Source organism: Procambarus clarkii, chromosome 26, assembly GCF_040958095.1.
Source record: "Procambarus clarkii isolate CNS0578487 chromosome 26, FALCON_Pclarkii_2.0, whole genome shotgun sequence".
NCBI classification, from domain to species: Eukaryota; Metazoa; Arthropoda; class Malacostraca; order Decapoda; family Cambaridae; genus Procambarus; species Procambarus clarkii.
The window spans coordinates 18,140,195-18,163,000 of NC_091175.1; the positions used below are offsets into that span (position 1 = coordinate 18,140,195).

General features: G+C 40.4%; 1 protein-coding gene and 1 long non-coding RNA gene across 2 annotated transcripts in view; one reads left to right on the forward strand and one right to left on the reverse strand.

Moving 5' to 3' along the window:
• LOC138369037 (uncharacterized) overlaps positions 1 to 22,806 on the reverse strand; it is a 160,875-nt gene that overhangs the window by 86,804 nt on the left and 51,265 nt on the right. The window lies entirely within an intron of this gene.
• LOC123756834 (mucin-2) overlaps positions 1 to 22,806 on the forward strand; it is a 98,316-nt gene that overhangs the window by 21,556 nt on the left and 53,954 nt on the right. Inside the window, 1 exon segment of the mRNA XM_045740205.2 lies at positions 17,576 to 17,626. Coding sequence (XP_045596161.2) covers positions 17,576 to 17,626 — 51 coding nt within the window.

Consider the following 22,806-nt stretch of genomic DNA (forward strand, 5'->3'; position numbering starts at 1 on the left):
TTGGAATTAGGGAATTCTTATAATGAAAAATAATGTCATACGAGTTTGTTAAAGTTCTTATGAGAAAAATAATTTCCAAGACATAGAAGTTTGTTAAGGCCTTATGGGACAAATTCAAGTAACATATGTAGCTCTTTAGGGCTTCCAGGAGAACTCTACGGACATGTTTTACATGTTTTCAACTTACAAAATCCGTCTATGTAAGCCTTAGTTATTCATATAAATTTAGAAAATCACCTGTGTAAGTCATGGTTTTCAGGGTTTCGTACATCACACCCCCCTCCCTCCCCCCTTACCTCGCAATCTCTCGCGTCACCTTTATTTACTTTACGCCCGGCCAGCCAGTCGGCTCTTATCATATCTTATCTTCTCCATAATATCTCGACCGTCCCTCCTCTCTCTCTCTCTCCTCCTCCTATTTCCTTACAACTATTTTCAGAGTTTCAAATAATCATAGAAGTTTATTTATATGTTTATGACCGAATTTGTAAAAGGACCATTTTCAGAGAATATTGTCTTAGATGTTTTGTTAAGGAAAACAGACCACTTATCCATAACATTTAGTTTTATATCCATTTATGGCTATTTCTCCTGTAATCTGTGAAAACTTGACAGAGTCCATTTTATACCCAATTTTCGGCAGAGTCCAGTTTATGCTCAAATTCGCCAGAGTCTACTTTGAGAGCAAAATTAGTCAGAGGCAGTTTTAAGCTCATATTTCATCAGAGTCCAATTATCAACAGAAATTCACCAGAGTCTACTTTGAGAGCAAAATTGAACAGAGCCCAGTTTTAAGCTCATATTTCATCAGAGTCCAGTTTATACCGAAAATTCGCCAGAGTCTACTTTGAGAGCAAAATTAGTCAGAGACAGTTTTAAGCTCATATTTCATCAGAGTCCAATTATCAACAGAAATTCACCAGAGTCTACTTTGAGAGCAATTTTCGTCAGAGTCCAGTTTATGCTCAAATTCGCCAGAGTCTACTTTAATAGCAAAATTAGTCAGAGACAGTTTTAAGCTCATATTTCATCAGAGCCCAGTTTATACCGAAAATTCGCCAGAGTCTACTTTGAGATCAAATTAGTCAGAGTCCAGTTTTCTAGCAAAATTCATCAGAGTCCAGTTTATACCGAAAATTCACCAGAGTCTACTTTGTGCCAAATATTCAGAGTCCAGTTCATGATCGAAATTAATCAGAGTCCAATTAAAGACCCAAATTTGACAGAGACCACATTTTCGCTACTAGCAGTCCAATCCCCCTGAAATTTTAAACAGTCATATTTCAGACGTAGTAAATAAGATCAAGTCAGTTACTGAGCTCCAGCTCTTGTCCCCCTGTATTTGCATATTTTCTCTATATTCAGCTGTGTTCTTCACATTTTTCCATGTTTTCTGTGTTCATTCCATGTTCTACAAATGTTCACAGCATGCTCAGTTCAATTCTTTTCACCTGTTTTTTCTCATTTTTTCTATAATCTTTCTCTTAGTCTCATTATGTTCTCTACAAATTCTAGTCATATTTTCTATGTACATCATATGTTCTCTGTATAACTTTTATACTCAGTATTCATGTTCTCAATGTTCTTAGCTTGTTCTTCGCATGTTCAGTGTTCATTCTTTGTATTCCCTATGTTCCTTATCATGTTTTCATGTTCTCTGTAAGTTCATATTCCCAGCATGTTCACTGTATTCATCAACTTTTTCTTACATGTTTTCTGTGTTCACCGTATGTTCACTGGGTTTTCCCCCTTACATGTTATTTAACGTTCCTTAACTAAAAAAATCTTTCGCCAATCAACTAAAACATAGTCACTTTCGTCATTTCTCAACTAAACTTATTATCCAGTCAATTAAAAATTGTCAAAGGAATCTTTCCAACACTGTTCATAACTAAACTTATTCCCTAGTCAACAGAAAATAACCGTGTCCTTCATGTTTCATTGTCATTTCATAACTAAAATTATCCGCCAATCATCAGAAAAAGTCATGTTCATCATGTTTTGTCTTTTGCTCAACTAAAAGTATTCATCGGTCAACTAAAAATAGTTACTTCATCATGTTTCCTTGTCATTTCTTAACTGAAATATCACTTCTCTCATCTGAAAATAGTCAGGATTAATCTCATTCAACACCGTCCTTAACTAAAACAACCTTTCGCTTAGCTAAAAATTGTCAAAGGAATCTTTTCAGCACTGTTCATAACTAACTTTATCCATCGTCAAGTAAGAAAATATAGTCAAAGATATCTATCATCGTCGTTCTAAACTGACATTTATACTTTGTGGAGCACTAAAAATAGTCAAATGTAACTTTTTCAACACTTTCGTAACTAAAATTATATGTCGCTAAGTAAGAAAAAATAGTCAAATGTAACTTTTTCAGCACTTTCGTAAAATTATATGTCGTTAAGTAAGGAAAATAGTCAAAGGTGCTCTCCGTAACACCAAAGTTACTCTTCGAGAAATCAAAGACCCTCTTCAATACATCAAGGACTTACTCAAAGACACCAAAGTTACACTCTAAGACATCCTTCGAGACATCAAAGACATCCTTTAAGACTTCAAAGGCACTCTTCGAGATATCAAAAGACACTCTCAAACACTCAAAAATTTACTCGCATCCTCAAAGTTATTCTCAGAGTCATCAAAAGTTAATCTCAGTCATCAAATGCTATTCTCTAAGTAGCCTTTCATTCAACAGAGAAACTTTCTAAGACATCTTCGTTCATTAAAGTTAATCTCAGAGGCATAAAAGTTATTCTCAGAGTCATCAAAAAGTTAACCTCAGTCATCAAAATGCTATTCTCTAAGTAACCTTTCGTTCATCATTCTAAGACATCTTCGTTCATTAGAGTTAATCTCAGAGGCATAAAAGTTATTCTGAGCTATCAAACTTGTTCTCAAAGACATCAAATGTTATTCACAGAGTCATCAAAGTTATTTTGTAACTCACTTTGTTCATAAAAGTTATTCTCAGAACAATCAAAAGTTATTCCAAGACAACAAAAGTTATTCTCAGAACAATCAAAAGTTATTCCAAGACAGCAAAAGTCATTCTCAGAGCTATCAAAATTATTCTCGGAGTCATCAAAGGTATTCTCTAACTCACTTTTGGTCATTAAAGTTAATTTCTATGTTATAAAAGTTTGTCTCAGAGACATCTAAAGTTAATCTTAGAGTTATCAAATGTAATCTCTAACTCACTTTTGTTCATCAAAGTTGATCTCAGAGTTAACAAAGGTAATCTCTAACTCACTCTCGTTCATCAAAGTTGTTTCAAAGACATCAAAGTTAATCTCAGAGTTATCCAAAGATATTCTCATGTCCACAAAGTTAATCCAAGAGACGTCAAAGTTAATCTCAGACATCTTCGTTCATAAAAGTTATTCTCAGAGACATCTAAAGTTATTCTCAGAGTCATCAAAGTTTTTCTCAGAGTCACCTTTGTTATTCAAAGAAGCCTTCTGAGACATCCTCGTTCAACAAAAACTGTCCTCAGAGCCATCAAAAAGTTAAATACAGTCGTCAAAGTTATTCTCTAAGTATCTTTTCGTTCATCAGAGAAGCTTTCTAAGACATCTTTGTTCATCCAAGTTGTTCTCTAAGACATCAATCTTGTTCTCTAAGACATCAAAGATGTTCTCTAAATCATAAAAGTTAATCTCTAAGTTACCTTCGTTCGTCAGAGAAACTTTCCAAAACATCTTTGTTCATCAAACTTGTTTTCAAAGTCATCAAAAGTTAATCTAAGACATCTTTTTTTCATCAAAGTTATTTTCAGAGACATCTAAAGTTATTATGTAAGACATAAAAGTTATTCTCGGAGCTATCAAAATTAATCTCTAAAACAACAAAAGTTAATCTCTGTCATCAAAGATATTTTCAGAGACATCTAAAGTTAATTTCTATGTTATAAAAGTTATTCTCAGAGACATCTAAAGTTAATCTTGGTCATCAAAGTTGTTCTCTAAACATCAATGTTGTTCTCCAAGACATCAAAGATGTTCTCAAAATCATAAAAGTTATTCCCAGAGCTATCAAAGTTATTCTCAAAGTCATCAAAGTTATTCAAAGAGCTAACAAAAGTTATTCTCTAAGTAACCTTTCGTTCATCAGAGAAGCTTTCTAAGACATCTTCGTTCATCAATGTTGATCTCTAAGTCACCTTGGTTCATCAAAGAAACTCTCCTTCTTCCATCAAGTTATACTTTAAGACAACATTGTTGTTCTCTAAGACATCTTCAGGCATAAAATTTCTCTCCAAATGTAACTAGTTCAGCTTTTCATATCAAACTTACACTTCTGTTAAATATATTTTCTTAGACATTTTACCTTTTAAACTGTTCTCTGAACTACACTGTTCAAACCTACGTAACCTATCCTCTCCACCCAATGTTACTTAGTTAACGTAACGTTCCTAAACCTAACTTTACCTATCCTAACATAACTTACCTTACCTTACCTATCTTACCTAACTTTACCTATCTTACCTAACTTAACCAGCATAACCTAACTTTACCTATGTTACCTTACCTTACCTATCTTACCTAACCTAACCTAACTTTACCTATGTTACCTTACCTTACCTACCTTTCCTAACTTTACCTATCCTAACATAACTTACCTTACCTACCTTACCTAACTTAACCTGCTTAACCTTACCTTACCTATCTTACCTAACTTTACCTAACCTAACCTAACTTTACCTATGTTACCTTACCTTACCTATCTTACCTAACTTAACCTGCATAACCTAACTTTACCTATCCTAACCTAACTTACCTTACCTTACCTATCTTACCTAACCTAACCTAACTTTACCTATGTTACCTTACCTTACCTTACCTTACCTATCTTACCTAACTTAACCTGCTTAACCTAACTTTACCTATGTTACCTTACCTTACCTTACCTATCTTACCTAACTTAACCTGCTTAACCTAACTTTACCTATGTTACCTTACCTTACCTTCCCTATCTTACCTATCCTAACGTAACCTAACTTGTCTTACCTAACTTAATCTTACTTTCCCAAACTGATGTATCCTAACTTATCTAGTCCAACCAGACATGATCTAACTTGCATAAGTATTCCTTCTTGTCTTTTGTGTTTCGTCAATCAGTGTCTCATATTCATTTTATTCATTTCAAGGGATAATTTCTCAAATGGTCACTTATGCATTTCAAGTTCTATTTGTTAGAGATTGGATATTTAAGCATTTCAAAGAATTTTTGTTATATATGGGCATTTACTCATTTCAAGGGATAATTTCTCAAATGGACGTTTTTGCATTTCAAGTGTTATTTGTTTAAGATTGGGTGTTTAACCATTTCAAAGGATTTTTGTTATATATGGGAACTTACTCGTTTCAAGGGCTAATTTCTCAAATGGTCATTTTTGCAGATCAAGGGTTATTTGTTAAAGTTCAACAAGTTGCCCATAAGTTGTATTTATTATGTTTGTTATCATTTATTCTTATTCCCCAACCCCTTAACCTAACCTCTTGTAATCTTAGTGTATTTAGTAGGTTCTATTTTATGTTCTTATTCCCCAACCCCTTAACCTAACCTTTCAGATGTAGTTTATTGTGTTTTTGACGTATTTGTTGAATATATTATCCTTTTCCTAACCTTTCAGATGTAGTTTTGTTTCTCCTTTTTATATATTTTTACCCAAACCCACCATCCCACTTAACCTTCTTTCCTTCTTTACTTTGTTTTACTCACACTCCTTCTAACCCTCCTTTTCTATCTCTCTCCCTTATTCTCTCTCTTCCTCCCCCTCTCACTCATTTGCTCAAATGCTCTCTTCTTTTCTCAAATTCAAGTCTTATTGCTCCCATTCTCTCACCCTTACTCTCATTCACTTAGTTTTTCTTTTTCTCAAATTCGAGTCTTAGTTCCCCCCTGCCCACACTCTCTCTCTCTCTCATTCTCTCTTCTTTGGTCCCATTTTCTTCCGCCCCCTCTCTCTTACTCCTTGCTCTTCTTTCATGCTCTCACTCCCTTAAGCTCTTGTTTCTCAATTTCAAGTCTTAGTAGATCTGATTCTTTACTATTGTAATTTTTATTATTACTATGATAAAGAATGAACTTATATGTGAAAACAAAGTAAAGAAGGAAAGAAGGTTTGGGTAAAAATATATAAAAAGGAGAAACAAAACTACATCTGAAAGGTTAGGAAAAGGATAATATATTCAACAAATACGTCAAAAACACAATAAACTACATCTGAAAGGTTAGGTTAAGGGGTTGGGGAATAAGAACATAAAATAGAACCTACTAAATACACTAAGATTACAAGAGGTTAGGTTAAGGGGTTGGGGAATAAGAATAAATGATAACAAACATAATAAATACAACTTATGGGCAACTTGTTGAACTTTAACAAATAACCCTTGATCTGCAAAAATGACCATTTGAGAAATTAGCCCTTGAAACGAGTAAGTTCCCATATATAACAAAAATCCTTTGAAATGGTTAAACACCCAATCTTAAACAAATAACACTTGAAATGCAAAAACGTCCATTTGAGAAATTATCCCTTGAAATGAGTAAATGCCCATATATAACAAAAATTCTTTGAAATGCTTAAATATCCAATCTCTAACAAATAGAACTTGAAATGCATAAGTGACCATTTGAGAAATTATCCCTTGAAATGAATAAAATGAATATGAGACACTGATTGACGAAACACAAAAGACAAGAAGGAATACTTATGCAAGTTAGATCATGTCTGGTTGGACTAGATAAGTTAGGATACATCAGTTTGGGAAAGTAAGATTAAGTTAGGTAAGACAAGTTAGGTTACGTTAGGATAGGTAAGATAGGGAAGGTAAGGTAAGGTAACATAGGTAAAGTTAGGTTAAGCAGGTTAAGTTAGGTAAGATAGGTAAGGTAAGGTAAGGTAACATAGGTAAAGTTAGGTTAAGCAGGTTAAGTTAGGTAAGATAGGTAAGGTAAGGTAAGGTAAGGTAACATAGGTAAAGTTAGGTTAGGTTAGGTAAGATAGGTAAGGTAAGGTAAGTTAGGTTAGGATAGGTAAAGTTAGGTTATGCAGGTTAAGTTAGGTAAGATAGGTAAGGTAAGGTAACATAGGTAAAGTTAGGTTAGGTTAGGTAAAGTTAGGTAAGATAGGTAAGGTAAGGTTAAGCAGGTTAAGTTAGGTAAGGTAGGTAAGGTAAGTTATGTTAGGATAGGTAAAGTTAGGAAAGGTAGGTAAGGTAAGGTAACATAGGTAAAGTTAGGTTAGGTTAGGTAAGATAGGTAAGGTAAGGTAACATAGGTAAAGTTAGGTTATGCTGGTTAAGTTAGGTAAGATAGGTAAAGTTAGGTAAGATAGGTAAGGTAAGGTAAGTTATGTTAGGATAGGTAAAGTTAGGTTTAGGAACGTTACGTTAACTAAGTAACATTGGGTGGAGAGGATAGGTTACGTAGGTTTGAACAGTGTAGTTCAGAGAACAGTTTAAAAGGTAAAATGTCTAAGAAAATATATTTAACAGAAGTGTAAGTTTGATATGAAAAGCTGAACTAGTTACATTTGGAGAGAAATTTTATGCCTGAAGATGTCTTAGAGAACAACAATGTTGTCTTAAAGTATAACTTGATGGAAGAAGGAGAGTTTCTTTGATGAACCAAGGTGACTTAGAGATCAACATTGATGAACGAAGATGTCTTAGAAAGCTTCTCTGATGAACGAAAGGTTACTTAGAGAATAACTTTTGTTAGCTCTTTGAATAACTTTGATGACTTTGAGAATAACTTTGATAGCTCTGGGAATAACTTTTATGATTTTGAGAACATCTTTGATGTCTTGGAGAACAACATTGATGTTTAGAGAACAACTTTGATGACCAAGATTAACTTTAGATGTCTCTGAGAATAACTTTTATAACATAGAAATTAACTTTAGATGTCTCTGAAAATATCTTTGATGACAGAGATTAACTTTTGTTGTTTTAGAGATTAATTTTGATAGCTCCGAGAATAACTTTTATGTCTTACATAATAACTTTAGATGTCTCTGAAAATAACTTTGATGAAAAAAAGATGTCTTAGATTAACTTTTGATGACTTTGAAAACAAGTTTGATGAACAAAGATGTTTTGGAAAGTTTCTCTGACGAACGAAGGTAACTTAGAGATTAACTTTTATGATTTAGAGAACATCTTTGATGTCTTAGAGAACAAGATTGATGTCTTAGAGAACAACTTGGATGAACAAAGATGTCTTAGAAAGCTTCTCTGATGAACGAAAAGATACTTAGAGAATAACTTTGACGACTGTATTTAACTTTTTGATGGCTCTGAGGACAGTTTTTGTTGAACGAGGATGTCTCAGAAGGCTTCTTTGAATAACAAAGGTGACTCTGAGAAAAACTTTGATGACTCTGAGAATAACTTTAGATGTCTCTGAGAATAACTTTTATGAACGAAGATGTCTGAGATTAACTTTGACGTCTCTTGGATTAACTTTGTGGACATGAGAATATCTTTGGATAACTCTGAGATTAACTTTGATGTCTTTGAAACAACTTTGATGAACGAGAGTGAGTTAGAGATTACCTTTGTTAACTCTGAGATCAACTTTGATGAACAAAAGTGAGTTAGAGATTACATTTGATAACTCTAAGATTAACTTTAGATGTCTCTGAGACAAACTTTTATAACATAGAAATTAACTTTAATGACCAAAAGTGAGTTAGAGAATACCTTTGATGACTCCGAGAATAATTTTGATAGCTCTGAGAATGACTTTTGCTGTCTTGGAATAACTTTTGATTGTTCTGAGAATAACTTTTGTTGTCTTGGAATAACTTTTGATTGTTCTGAGAATAACTTTTATGAACAAAGTGAGTTACAAAATAACTTTGATGACTCTGTGAATAACATTTGATGTCTTTGAGAACAAGTTTGATAGCTCAGAATAACTTTTATGCCTCTGAGATTAACTCTAATGAACGAAGATGTCTTAGAATGATGAACGAAAGGTTACTTAGAGAATAGCATTTTGATGACTGAGGTTAACTTTTTGATGACTCTGAGAATAACTTTTATGCCTCTGAGATTAACTTTAATGAACGAAGATGTCTTAGAAAGTTTCTCTGTTGAATGAAAGGCTACTTAGAGAATAGCATTTGATGACTGAGATTAACTTTTGATGACTCTGAGAATAACTTTGAGGATGCGAGTAAATTTTTGAGTGTTTGAGAGTGTCTTTTGATATCTCGAAGAGTGCCTTTGAAGTCTTAAAGGATGTCTTTGATGTCTCGAAGGATGTCTTAGAGTGTAACTTTGGTGTCTTTGAGTAAGTCCTTGATGTATTGAAGAGGGTCTTTGATTTCTCGAAGAGTAACTTTGGTGTTACGGAGAGCACCTTTGACTATTTTCCTTACTTAACGACATATAATTTTACGAAAGTGCTGAAAAAGTTACATTTGACTATTTTTTCTTACTTAGCGACATATAATTTTAGTTACGAAAGTGTTGAAAAAGTTACATTTGACTATTTTTAGTGCTCCACAAAGTATAAATGTCAGTTTAGAACGACGATGATAGATATCTTTGACTATATTTTCTTACTTGACGATGGATAAAGTTAGTTATGAACAGTGCTGAAAAGATTCCTTTGACAATTTTTAGCTAAGCGAAAGGTTGTTTTAGTTAAGGACGGTGTTGAATGAGATTAATCCTGACTATTTTCAGATGAGAGAAGTGATATTTCAGTTAAGAAATGACAAGGAAACATGATGAAGTAACTATTTTTAGTTGACCGATGAATACTTTTAGTTGAGCAAAAGACAAAACATGATGAACATGACTTTTTCTGATGATTGGCGGATAATTTTAGTTATGAAATGACAATGAAACATGAAGGACACGGTTATTTTCTGTTGACTAGGGAATAAGTTTAGTTATGAACAGTGTTGGAAAGATTCCTTTGACAATTTTTAATTGACTGGATAATAAGTTTAGTTGAGAAATGACGAAAGTGACTATGTTTTAGTTGATTGGCGAAAGATTTTTTTAGTTAAGGAACGTTAAATAACATGTAAGGGGGAAAACCCAGTGAACATACGGTGAACACAGAAAACATGTAAGAAAAAGTTGATGAATACAGTGAACATGCTGGGAATATGAACTTACAGAGAACATGAAAACATGATAAGGAACATAGGGAATACAAAGAATGAACACTGAACATGCGAAGAACAAGCTAAGAACATTGAGAACATGAATACTGAGTATAAAAGTTATACAGAGAACATATGATGTACATAGAAAATATGACTAGAATTTGTAGAGAACATAATGAGACTAAGAGAAAGATTATAGAAAAAATGAGAAAAAACAGGTGAAAAGAATTGAACTGAGCATGCTGTGAACATTTGTAGAACATGGAATGAACACAGAAAACATGGAAAAATGTGAAGAACACAGCTGAATATAGAGAAAATATGCAAATACAGGGGGACAAGAGCTGGAGCTCAGTAACTGACTTGATCTTATTTACTACGTCTGAAATATGACTGTTTAAAATTTCAGGGGGATTGGACTGCTAGTAGCGAAAATGTGGTCTCTGTCAAATTTGGGTCTTTAATTGGACTCTGATTAATTTCGATCATGAACTGGACTCTGAATATTTGGCACAAAGTAGACTCTGGTGAATTTTCGGTATAAACTGGACTCTGATGAATTTTGCTAGAAAACTGGACTCTGACTAATTTGATCTCAAAGTAGACTCTGGCGAATTTTCGGTATAAACTGGGCTCTGATGAAATATGAGCTTAAAACTGTCTCTGACTAATTTTGCTATTAAAGTAGACTCTGGCGAATTTGAGCATAAACTGGACTCTGACGAAAATTGCTCTCAAAGTAGACTCTGGTGAATTTCTGTTGATAATTGGACTCTGATGAAATATGAGCTTAAAACTGTCTCTGACTAATTTTGCTCTCAAAGTAGACTCTGGCGAATTTTTGGTATAAACTGGACTCTGATGAAATATGAGCTTAAAACTGGGCTCTGTTCAATTTTGCTCTCAAAGTAGACTCTGGTGAATTTCTGTTGATAATTGGACTCTGATGAAATATGAGCTTAAAACTGCCTCTGACTAATTTTGCTCTCAAAGTAGACTCTGGCGAATTTGAGCATAAACTGGACTCTGCCGAAAATTGGGTATAAAATGGACTCTGTCAAGTTTTCACAGATTACAGGAGAAATAGCCATAAATGGATATAAAACTAAATGTTATGGATAAGTGGTCTGTTTTCCTTAACAAAACATCTAAGACAATATTCTCTGAAAATGGTCCTTTTACAAATTCGGTCATAAACATATAAATAAACTTCTATGATTATTTGAAACTCTGAAAATAGTTGTAAGGAAATAGGAGGAGGAGAGAGAGAGAGAGGAGGGACGGTCGAGATATTATGGAGAAGATAAGATATGATAAGAGCCGACTGGCTGGCCGGGCGTAAAGTAAATAAAGGTGACGCGAGAGATTGCGAGGTAAGGGGGGAGGGAGGGGGGTGTGATGTACGAAACCCTGAAAACCATGACTTACACAGGTGATTTTCTAAATTTATATGAATAACTAAGGCTTACATAGACGGATTTTGTAAGTTGAAAACATGTAAAACATGTCCGTAGAGTTCTCCTGGAAGCCCTAAAGAGCTACATATGTTACTTGAATTTGTCCCATAAGGCCTTAACAAACTTCTATGTCTTGGAAATTATTTTTCTCATAAGAACTTTAACAAACTCGTATGACATTATTTTTCATTATAAGAATTCCCTAATTCCAAATCTGTGAGTCCCCAAATTCACCTGAAAACCCCAAAGCGCTACACACGATTTTTTGGACCTGAAAAAAAAAATCGTCTGTGGCGCTTACATTCCACAGGGGTCCTCGGCCAGAAAAAAAAATCGTCTGTGGCACTTACACCCTACTACTGTGAACAACTAATTAAGTTAAGAGGGAGGGGGAGGAAGTTATCAGGGAAAAGCGCCAAGCCATTACGACTATATAGCACTGGGAAGGGGTCAGGATACGAATTTGGAATGGGTCGGAGGGAAGGAATGGTGGCCAACCACTTGGACGATCGGGGATTGAACGCCGGCCTGCATGAAGCGAGACCGTCGCTCTACCGTCCACTTGGAATATATATAACTTGTCCCCAGGGTAGTTTTGTCCCCAAAGAAGTATTCATCAATTGTAATGTCATGCGTATTCAAAATGTGCATTTTCTCACATAAAAGTCAATATTATTACATACTAGAATGTGTTGAATAGTTAGGTCTAACTTAGGTTAAGTTCACTCTGCGGGAAGGACGTGAATGAAGCATTTAGACGTGCCATTCGAGAAGACTAAAATTTCCTCGATTTCGTCCAGGACTAAATTAAACTCTCAGTGACTATACACCGAGAAATGGGATACACTTCTCTGTTGATGGTGTTGATAAGGACTTTAATATTGAAACTGCTGCTGTGGTGGTGGTGATGGTGGTAGGTGGTGGTGGTGGTGGTGGTGGTGGTGATGGTAGTGGTGGTGATGGTGGTGGTGGTGATGGTAGTGATGGTGGTGGTGGTGGTGATGGTGGTAGGTCGTGATGGTGGTGGTGGTGATGGTGGTAGGTGGTGGTGGTGGTGGTGGTGATGGTAGTGGTGGTGATGGTGGTGGTGGTGGTGGTGGTGGTGGTAGTGATGGTGGTAGGTGGTGGTGGTGATGGTAGGTGGTGGTGATGGTAGGTGGTGGTGGTGGTGATGGTGGTAGGTCGTGGTGGTGGTGATGGTGGTGGTGGTGATGGTGGTAGGTGGTGGTAGTGGTGGTGGTGATGGTGGTGGTAGGTGATGGTGGTGGTAGGTGGTGGTGGTGGTGGTGGTGGTGGTGGTGGTGGTAGGTGGTGGTGATGGTGGTAGGTGGTGGTGATGGTAGATGGTGGTGATGGTAGGTGGTGGTGATCGTAGGTGGTGGTGGTGGTGGTAGGTTGTAACACTGTAAAAGTGTTTGGTTTAGTGCTGCCACCATTGTAACGGGGGGTGGGGGAAATAGCTCTATCTTGTCCATTATTCCACCCCCCAGTTAACTAACGAGGCCGGGGGAAACAGCTCTCTCTAGTCCGTTATCCCGTCCCCAGTTAGCTAACTATTCTAGAGCACTCCCAGAGTTCCTACGGCAGCCTCTCACGTTCAACACCTTGTAACCTAGGTATTTGACTACCTAGGTGCGAAGACTACAAGGCGCCGTAACTTGATCAGTTACCCGAAACTCTAGAGAGAACTCTAGAATACATTTCACTGCCACAAACGTATAAGAGAAAACGAAAGGAAAGAAATGAATAGAGAAGTAATTAGTGAGGGTTTGGGGTAAGAGGTAGAGAGGTGGGAGGAGCGAGGAGGGTCATTAGTTGAAAGTGAAAGTTTAGAGAGGGGTGGAGGGAGAGGTGTAGATAGGTAGAAGTAGAAGAGTAGATAGTAGAAGTAGATAGTAGAAGACGAAATGCTGCCACCATCCATTCGTGATCATTACATACAAGACAAGGAATGGAACTTGTCTGTATCACAATGTTCTCAAAAGATGTTATTACCATGTATCAACTCCAAACATGTACTCATTAATATCATGAAACCAGTAACCACAGAGGCTTTCTCACCTCAACTCAAAGCTCTAGGGAACAAAGTTAAACACAATTTAAATAATAAATTCATAATTATATTTCACATGAAGTATCATAATTTAGCAATTCAATTAAAATGTTCCAGTTTAATATGCAAAGTGAGTCATCAGCCAAGAATTTGAGAACCCTACAACTTGACTGCCCCTGATCATCACACAACACATGTAAACACGACCAAGTCACCTTAATGTTCAACTCACCAAGTGTCTGCCTATAGCTGGATAGAGGGGGGGGGGTGTCTGTAGTTGACAGAGACTGTCCCGCCCTGCCGGCCGACAGCCTCCCTGCTAGGCCGTCTTCTCTGCTCGTCTGGCTGCTGTTCTTCTCTTAATGCTCTCGAATCGATAGCTCTCCGAGTATATATGGGGGAACCTAGTAACTAACTCCGCCCACAAGTAGATAGCCTCAGGCGTTCTACCAAGCCACTCCTTAAACGTCGGCATGTTTGAAGGCTACCAGGCTCCAATTAAAAGATTAGCAGAAGCAAGGTGAAATTTGCATGATCTGACCTCAGGTCACTTGAGGTCATTAACTCTTAGAGGTGTGACTTTCCAGCCGACAAACGGGCGCCTTCTCAAATCCCTGTCTGTGACTCATGTACTCTATGTATGTATTAAATACAAATAAACCAAACACTTTTACAGTGTTACAAGGTGGTGGTGATGGTAGGTGGTGGTGGTGATGGTGGTGGTGATGGTAGTGGTGGTGATGGTAGGTGGTGGTGGTGGTAGGTGGTGGTGATGGTAGGTGGTGATGGTAGGTGGTGGTGATGGTAGGTGGTGGTGGTGGTGATGGTAGGTGATGGTGGTGCAGCCGGTGCAAGCACTGGTGGAGGAGGACAGTGAACTCCTCCTGACTCTCAGGATGTTCATCGTCCTTTACAGCGTCTCCCAAAATACCTCGGGTGGGGATTCTTACACGGAGTTCTCAGACTTTTACAGGGCTTAGCGGAAATTAAATTTCTCACGAGGCATTTCTTGAGATTTCAGACGATCACTTACGGGGTTGTAGGAACCAAAAATCTCCAGATATTTCCTAGATATCTAGATATTTCCTAGATATCTAGATATTTCTTGGATATCTAGATATTTCTTGGATATCTAGATATTTCTTGGATATCTAGATATTTCTTAGATATCTAGATATTTCTTGGATATCTAGATATTTCTTGGATATCTAGATATTTCTTAGATATCTAGATATTTCTTGGATATCTAGATATTTCTTAGATATCTAGATATTTCTTAGATATCTAAATATTTCCTCAACATCTAAAAATTTCCTCGACATCTAGATATTTCCTAGACGTCTAGATATTGCCTAGATGTCTAGATATTTCTTAGACATAGGCTGCAGACACAAGGGGTCTGCAGGGGTCGGTCCTATTAGGAGAGGGTAAAGTCAAATAGTGACCCCTCAAAAAATATGTGAAAGATGGCTTGACGGGTCCATAGATTTCTTTAAAGTCCCTAGATTTCTTTCCTTATTAAAGGAAATAAAATCTGTCCGAGGTTAGAAATCAGTTGGGAAAAAGGTTGGGAAGGGGAGGTGGGGGTTGAGGGAAAGGGAGAAATGAGGGAGATGGAAAGGAAGAGGGGGAGAGAAGATGGAGGGGAAAAACATTCTTATATTAATATAAAAAATTACGCCCTGATCTCATCAAAACTGACAGAAAATTTCAAATCATCACATTTTGCCCGTAGTAGCATAAAACAGATGACCGTCCAACAGTTTCAAAGGCTTCTTCAAGCTCCGTCCCGTCTCAAAGCCAAAAGTGAAACTAGACAGAGAGAGAGAGAGAGAGAGAGAGAGAGAGAGAGAGAGAGAGAGAGAGAGAGAGAGAGAGAGAGAGAGAGAGAGAGATAGGGCTGCAGATGAACTGCGTCAACCAGGGCAAAGAGACAGCAAGATAGAGACAGAGATTGGGAGAGAAAGACCGAAAAGGGGGGATGGGAAAGGGAGATGTTTGGAGACAGAGAGGAGATGGGCAGGGGGGGGGGGTAGATGGGAGGAGAGGGGAAGGAGGTGATTGAGAGAGAGGGAGAAGTGAGGAAGAGGGGGAGAGAGAAAGAGACTCTGGGTGCGCAATCGGATCTGTCCACCCCACCACCGAGCTGCTAGGACCTATCCACCCCACCACCAGGCAGCCCTAGCCAGTCGATCACCTGACCTTGACGCTAGGGATGGGCTCCAACACAATCTATCCCCAACAAACTCCACCCCCCCATTTACCCATTATTTAACCATCGAAGGAAATAAATAACATAATGTAAAGAATCAGTTATATTGCATATAATAGACACGAATAGATTAATTAAGACTTAACAATTGTAATTGTCAACAGCCCGGCGAACAATCCTTATTACCACTTCAAGAATTAAAAAAATCCTTGCGATTGTATAATTCGGGACACACACTGATATTTATTATAAATACAGAGTCCTTGCATTGTTACAGATAATTCTAAATAAAAAAGTGCAGTTCATACTTACAAACTTCAAACTCTAATATATGTAAATAATAATAATAATAATAATAATAATAATAATAAAACAATTGGTTGTACCTTTCGTGGTGCAACAAATTTTCAAGATAAGAATGTACAATATTATCAAGCCTAGGTGTAATTGATGGGGGACCATCAAGACTGATGATAGGTGTAAGAGGAGAAAGGACATCAACCCTGGGAACCCAAGGCAATGTGAGCCGAGTGTGGGTGGAAGTACAGAAGACTGACCGCAAGAATGTCTCCACTGTCCTCCCCATCCCTCCTCCCTCCCTGGTACTCACCCTCTCTAGCCCCCCCCCCTCCTTACTCATCCTCCCTGGCCACCCTTACTCATCCTCCCTGGCCACCCTTACTCATCCTCCCTGGCCACCCTTACTCACCCTCTCTGGCCACCCTTACTCACCCTCCCTGGCCACCCTTACTCACCCTCCCTGGCCACCCTTACTCACCCTCCCTGGCCACCCTTACTCACCCTCCCTAGCCACCCTTACTCACCCTCTCTGGCCACCCTTACTCACCCTCCCTGGCCACCCTTACTCACCCTCCCTGGCCACCCTTACTCACCCTCCCTGGCCACCCTTACTCACCCTCTCTGGCCACCCTTACTCACCCTCCCTGGCCACCCTTACGCACCCTCCCTGGCCACCCTTACTCACCCTCCCTGGCCACCCTTACTCACCCTCTCTGGCCACCCTTACTCACCCTCCCTGGCCACCCTTACTCACCCTCCCTGGCCACCCTTACTCATCCTCCCTGGCCACCCTTACTCACCCTCCCTGGCCACCCTTACTCACCCTCCCTGGCCACCCTTACTCACCCTCCCTGGCCACCCTTACTCACCCTCTCTGGCCACCCTTACTCACCCTCCCTGGCCACCCTTACGCACCCTCCCTGGCCACCCTTACTCACCCTCCCTGGCCACCCTTACTCACCCTCTCTGGCCACCCTTACTCACCCTCCCTGGCCACCCTTACTCACCCTCCCTGGCCACCCTTACTCACCCTCCCTGGCCACCCTTACTCACCCTCCCTAGCCACCCTTACTCACCCTCCCTAGCCACCCTTACTCACCCTCCCTAGCCACCCTTACAAGCAACACAACTCCCACTTATGGTAAAAAAAGGAATGACTCGAGATTTCGGTCCGCTTTGGATCCCTTTATCAAGTAACCGATCGAGACTAACCAGGTTTGTCTCAATTGCTGCTTGATAAAGATCCATGACGGTCCTAAACGTCGGCTCTCTCTCTTGCCTTCCTCTTTGTGTATGTGTGTTGGGTGGCATGTTTCGGTCCTGGTCGGACCGAAACATGCTATCTGGTTGCTATTGTCGGTGTATTTGGGGGAGTTTGAGGTGTATATGATTCTAATGGGGTGTTTCTTCTACAGTTGCTGAGGATGTTGACCGGAGCAGCGGCACGGAGCTTCAACACGACATACGTAAGTGACTGTTTTGTGTGAAATGTTTGACAATTGCATGTTTTACACACACGCATACACATACACACGCGCGCCTGCCTCCTATAGAAAGAGTTATAACTCTTTCTTAATCTCATAAAATCCTACATTTTCTCATAAAAATCCCACATGTTATCTCACAAAACTCTCATATGTTAACGACACATAGACAAGCAACTCATACGTTAACCTCACAGGCCACAGCCGCTCACAAGTACCTGGCGATAGATCAGAAGCTATTCGGACTCTAAACATATATATTAGTCTCGAAAATTAGACTTTTCTCGAAATTTAGACTTTTCTCGAAAATTAGACTTTTCTTGAAAATTAGACTTTTCTCAAAAATTTGACTTTTCTCGAAAATTAGACTTTTCTCGAAAATTAGACTTTTCTTGAAAATTAGACTTTTCTCAAAAATTTGACTTTTCTCGAAAATTAGACTTTTTCTCTGCTGGAAAGTCTATTGTTTCGCCGCGTGAGTTTACCAAACTTTTCGAAAATAAGAAATTTGAGAATCAAATAGCAACAACCACTTGCGAAACCTGTGCACCATTTTTTAACAATCATGGGGGGCTTTGTTTTACATTTAAGGGGTTTATGCGCTTGGAATCTTTATAACCCAAGGTTATTATTATTATAAACAACCCCGTATAGTAGACCTGCTGCATGGGTGACAGCTTCTCCCCCGTATAGTGGACCTGCTGCATGGGTAACAGCTTCTCCCCCGTATCAACCTACCCAGGCTTTGCGCCCTGGAGAGGCCACCTCAGACCAATAACCAGAGCGCAACTCCATAGTCTCCTGAGACTGATGGATGGCCTACTACCATAGTGCTTCGGAGCTCACAAACTGTTTAATAACTGTAAACAAAGCCTCGATGATTGTTAAAAAGATGTACAGGTTTCGTAAGGGGTCACGTAAATGGTGGATTAAACCTGGCCCCACACACACACACACACCTCTGGACGTACATGTGGATAGACGAATTTTAAATGCGCCTCAAATCGCCTGTATCCGGTCGGGTTCACATTCCCTCCGTGTCAGGGCTCTAAACTTTTGGAGCGTACTACCCAGCGGTGACCTCGTTCTTGCGGGTCGGTGTTCGATCCCCCGACGGTTCAAGTGGTTGGGCACCGTTCTTTCCCTCTGTCCTCATATCCCAGCTTATATTCTCTCCCCAATATCCCAGCACCTAGCCTGTCCTCATATCCCAGCACCCAGCCTGTCCTCATATTCCAGCACCCAGCCTCTCCTCATATCCCAGCACCTAGCCTGCCCTCACATCCCAGCACCCAGCCTGTCTTCATATCCCAGCACCCAGCCTGTCCTCATATCCCAGCACCCAGCCCGTCCTCATATCCCAGCACCCAGCCTGTCCTCATATCCCAGCACCTAGCCTGTCCTCATATCCCAGCACCTAGCCTGTCCTCATATCCCAGCACCCAGCCTGTCCTCATATCCCAGCACCCAGCCTGTCCTCATAAGAACAGACCGTCTTATGGATGGCATCTCATGGACAAACCTTCCATACCTCATCCTTGGAGGCTGTGAACTTAGACTTTTCAAGACTTTGAACTGCGGAAAGACGCAGATGCTGAGTCCATATCCCGGCAGCATCATTAGGCAGGTCGTGGGGAGATAGGCAAGGAGGAATCTCTGACGGCTCCCTAAGGAGGGAAGGGGCCCTGGAAGGGAAGGGCCCTGGGAGGGAAGGGGCCCTGGGAGGGAAGGGGGCCCTGGGAGGGAAGGGGCCCTGGGAGGGAAGGGGCCCTGGGAGGGGGCATTATCAGGCTGGAGGACCGGCGGTGCTCGGGGCAGGCCGGGTACAGGAGTAGTCAAGATTCTACAAGGAGGTATATACCCTGTCTGGTGAGGAACTCCTGAGACACAGATGGTACTCATTCTTTACTCTAGTGACACAGATGGTCCTCAATCTTCACTCTAGTGACACAGATGGTCCTCAATCTTCACTCTAGTGACACAGATGGTCCTCAATCTTCACTCTTGTGACACAGATGGTCCTCAATCTTCACTCTAGTGACACAGATGGTCCTCAATCTTCACTCTTGTGACACAGATGGTCCTCAATCTTCACTCTAGTGACACAGATGGTCAACACTCTTCACTCTAGAGACACAGATGGTCCTCACTCTTCACTCTTGTGACACAGATGGTCCTCAATCTTCACTATGGTGACACAGATGTTCCTCACTCTTCATTCTAGTGACATATACATACATACATATAGTCATACAGGCTTACCTCCCCTCTCTCTCTCTCTCTCTCTCTCTCTCTCTCTCTCTCTCTCTCTCTCTCTCTCTCTCTCTCTCTCTCTCTCTCTCTCTCTTTCCTCTCTCTCTTTCCTCTCTCTCTCTCTCTCTCTCTCTCTCTCTCTCTCTCTCTCTCTCTCTCTCTCTCTCTCTCTCTCTCTCTCTCTCTCTTTCCTCTCTCTCTCTCTCTCTCTCTCTCTCTCTCTCTCTCTCTCTCTCTCTCTCTCTCTCTCTCTCTTTCCTCTCTCTCTCTCTCTCTCTCTTTCCTCTCTCTCTCTCTCTCTCTCTCTCTCTCTCTCTCTCTCTCTCTCTCTCTCTCTCTCTCTCTTCCTCTCTCTCTCTCTCTCTCTCTCTCTCTCTCTCTCTCTCTCTCTCTCTTTCCTCTCTCTCTCTCTCTCTCTCTCTCTCTCTCTCTCTCTCTCTCTCTCTCTCTCTCTCTCTCTCTCTCTCTCTCTCTCTCTCTCTCTCTCATAAGACTGTGACCAGGAGCTGAAGCTCGACTCAGTAAACTCTTAGATAAATAACTGCCAGGTGAGAACACACACATTCATAGAAGGTTGCCAGCCACATAGCCGATGATGAGCCTCGGGGCGTGGGAAGGCTGTGGGACCTGCTGGCCTGCGGGCCGTGGGTCGAGGTGTAGAGTGATGGGTGTGTTCACCTATAGTTGTGCCTGCAGGGTCGAGCTTTAGCTCTTGGACCCTGCTTTTGTAGCCGTTGTCTAACTGCAAGGACTCCCGGCCTATTACCCTATCATAGCTGCTTTTGGAGTTGTGAATGGAGTTATAGCCTCAATCTGCTCCTTTAGGTTATTCTATTTACTCCCTACCCTTACGCTAAAAGAACTCTTTCTAACATCTCTATGACACATCTGAGTCTCAAGCTTCCATCCGTGCCCAATTATTCTATTGTTATTCACTGTAAACATTTCCTCTGTTTCCACCTTGTTAATCCCTCAAAGTACTTTATACGTCTGTATCATGTCACCTCTCTCTCCATCTTCCTTTCTAACGTGGTCAGGTATAGTTCCTTCAGGTCAGTCTTCGTACCTCATCCCTCTCGGCTCTGGGACGAGTCTCGTTGCTAACTTCAGCACCGTGTCCAGCTTCCTCATGTGTGTGTATTCACCTAGTTGTATTCACCTAGTTGTGCTTGCGGGGGTTGAGCTCTGCTCTGTTGGCCCGCCTCTCAACTGTCAATCAACTGTTTCTACTACTACTATTATATATTTTCTCTCTCACACACACACACACAGACACACACACACACACACACACACACACACACACACACACACACACACACACACACACACACACACACACACGGGTTCAGGGAGGGTAAATCTTGCCTTACAGGCTTGATAGAATTCTACGATCAGGTGAGAAAGATTAAGCAAGAAAGATAAGGGTGGGCGGACTGCAATTTTTTGGACTGTCGGAAAGCCTTTGACACAGTACCCCATAAAAGGTTGATGCATAAGCTGGAGAAACAGGCAGGAGTAACTGGTAGGGCGCTCCAGTGGATAAGGGAGTACCTAAGCAATAGAAAGCAGAGAGTTACGGTGAGGGGTGAGACCTCAGACTGGCGTGAAGTCACCAGTGGAGTACCACAGGGCTCTGTACTTGGACCTATCCTATTTCTGATATACGTAAATGATCTCCCAGAGGGTATAGACTCATTCCTCTCAATGTTTGCTGACGACGCCTAAATTATGAGAAGGATTAAGACAGAGAAGGACAGCTTGAGGCTTCAAGAAGACCTGGACAAGCTGCAGGAATGGTCGAACAAATGGCTGTTAGAGTTTAACCCAAGCAAATGTAATGTAATGAAGATAGGGGTAGGAAGCAGGAGACCAGATACAAGGTACCATTTGGGAGATGAAATACTTCAAGAGTCAGAGAGAGAGAAAGACCTGGGGGTTGATATCACGCCAGACCTGTCCCCTGAAGCTCATATCAAGAGGATAACATCAGCAGCATATGCCAGGTTGGCTAACATAAGAACGGCCTTTAGAAACTTGTATAAGGAATCTTTCAGAACATTATATACCACATATGTCAGACCAATCCTGGAGTATGGGGCTCCAGCATGGAGTCCATATCTAGTCAAGCATAAGACTAAACTGGAAAAAGTTCAAAGGTTTGCCACCAGACTAGTACCCGAGCTGAGAGGTATGAGCTACGAGGAGAGACTACGGGAATTAAACCTCACTTCGTTGGAAGACAGAAGATTTAGGGGGGACATGATCACCACATTCAAGATTCTAAAAGGGAATCGACAGGGTTGATAAAGACAGGCTGTTTAACACAAGGGGCACACGCACTAGGGGACACAGGTGGAAACTGAGTGCCCAAATGAGCCACAGAGATATTAGAAAGAACATTTTTATTAGAAGAAGATATCAGAAAGGACAACACGCTGGACACGTGATCCTGTGGTCCCGGGTTCGATCCCGGGCGCCGGCGAAAAACGATGGGCAGAGTTTCTTTCACCCTATGCCCCCTTTTACCTAGCAATAAATAGGTACCTGGGAGTTAGTCAGCTGTCACGGGCTGCTTCCTGGTGAGTGTGTGTGTGTACTCACCTAGTTGTGTTTGCGGGGGTTGAGCTCTGGCTCTTTGATCCCGCCTCTCATCCGTCAATCAACAGGTGTACAGATTCCTGAGCCTTTTGGGCTCTATCCCCAAGTGTGTGTGTGTGTGTGTGTGTGTGTGTGTGTGTGTGTGTGTGTGTGTGTGTGTGTGTGTGTGTGTGTGTGTGTGTAAGTAAGGTGACCGGCCGGCTGACTGGCCAGCGAGGAATGACCCTGGCGTTTAAGCAACTTTTTGTGTTCACATTTAGAAAGCAGGAAGACAAGCCTATCACAAGCAGTGACGCAGGAACCTCCAC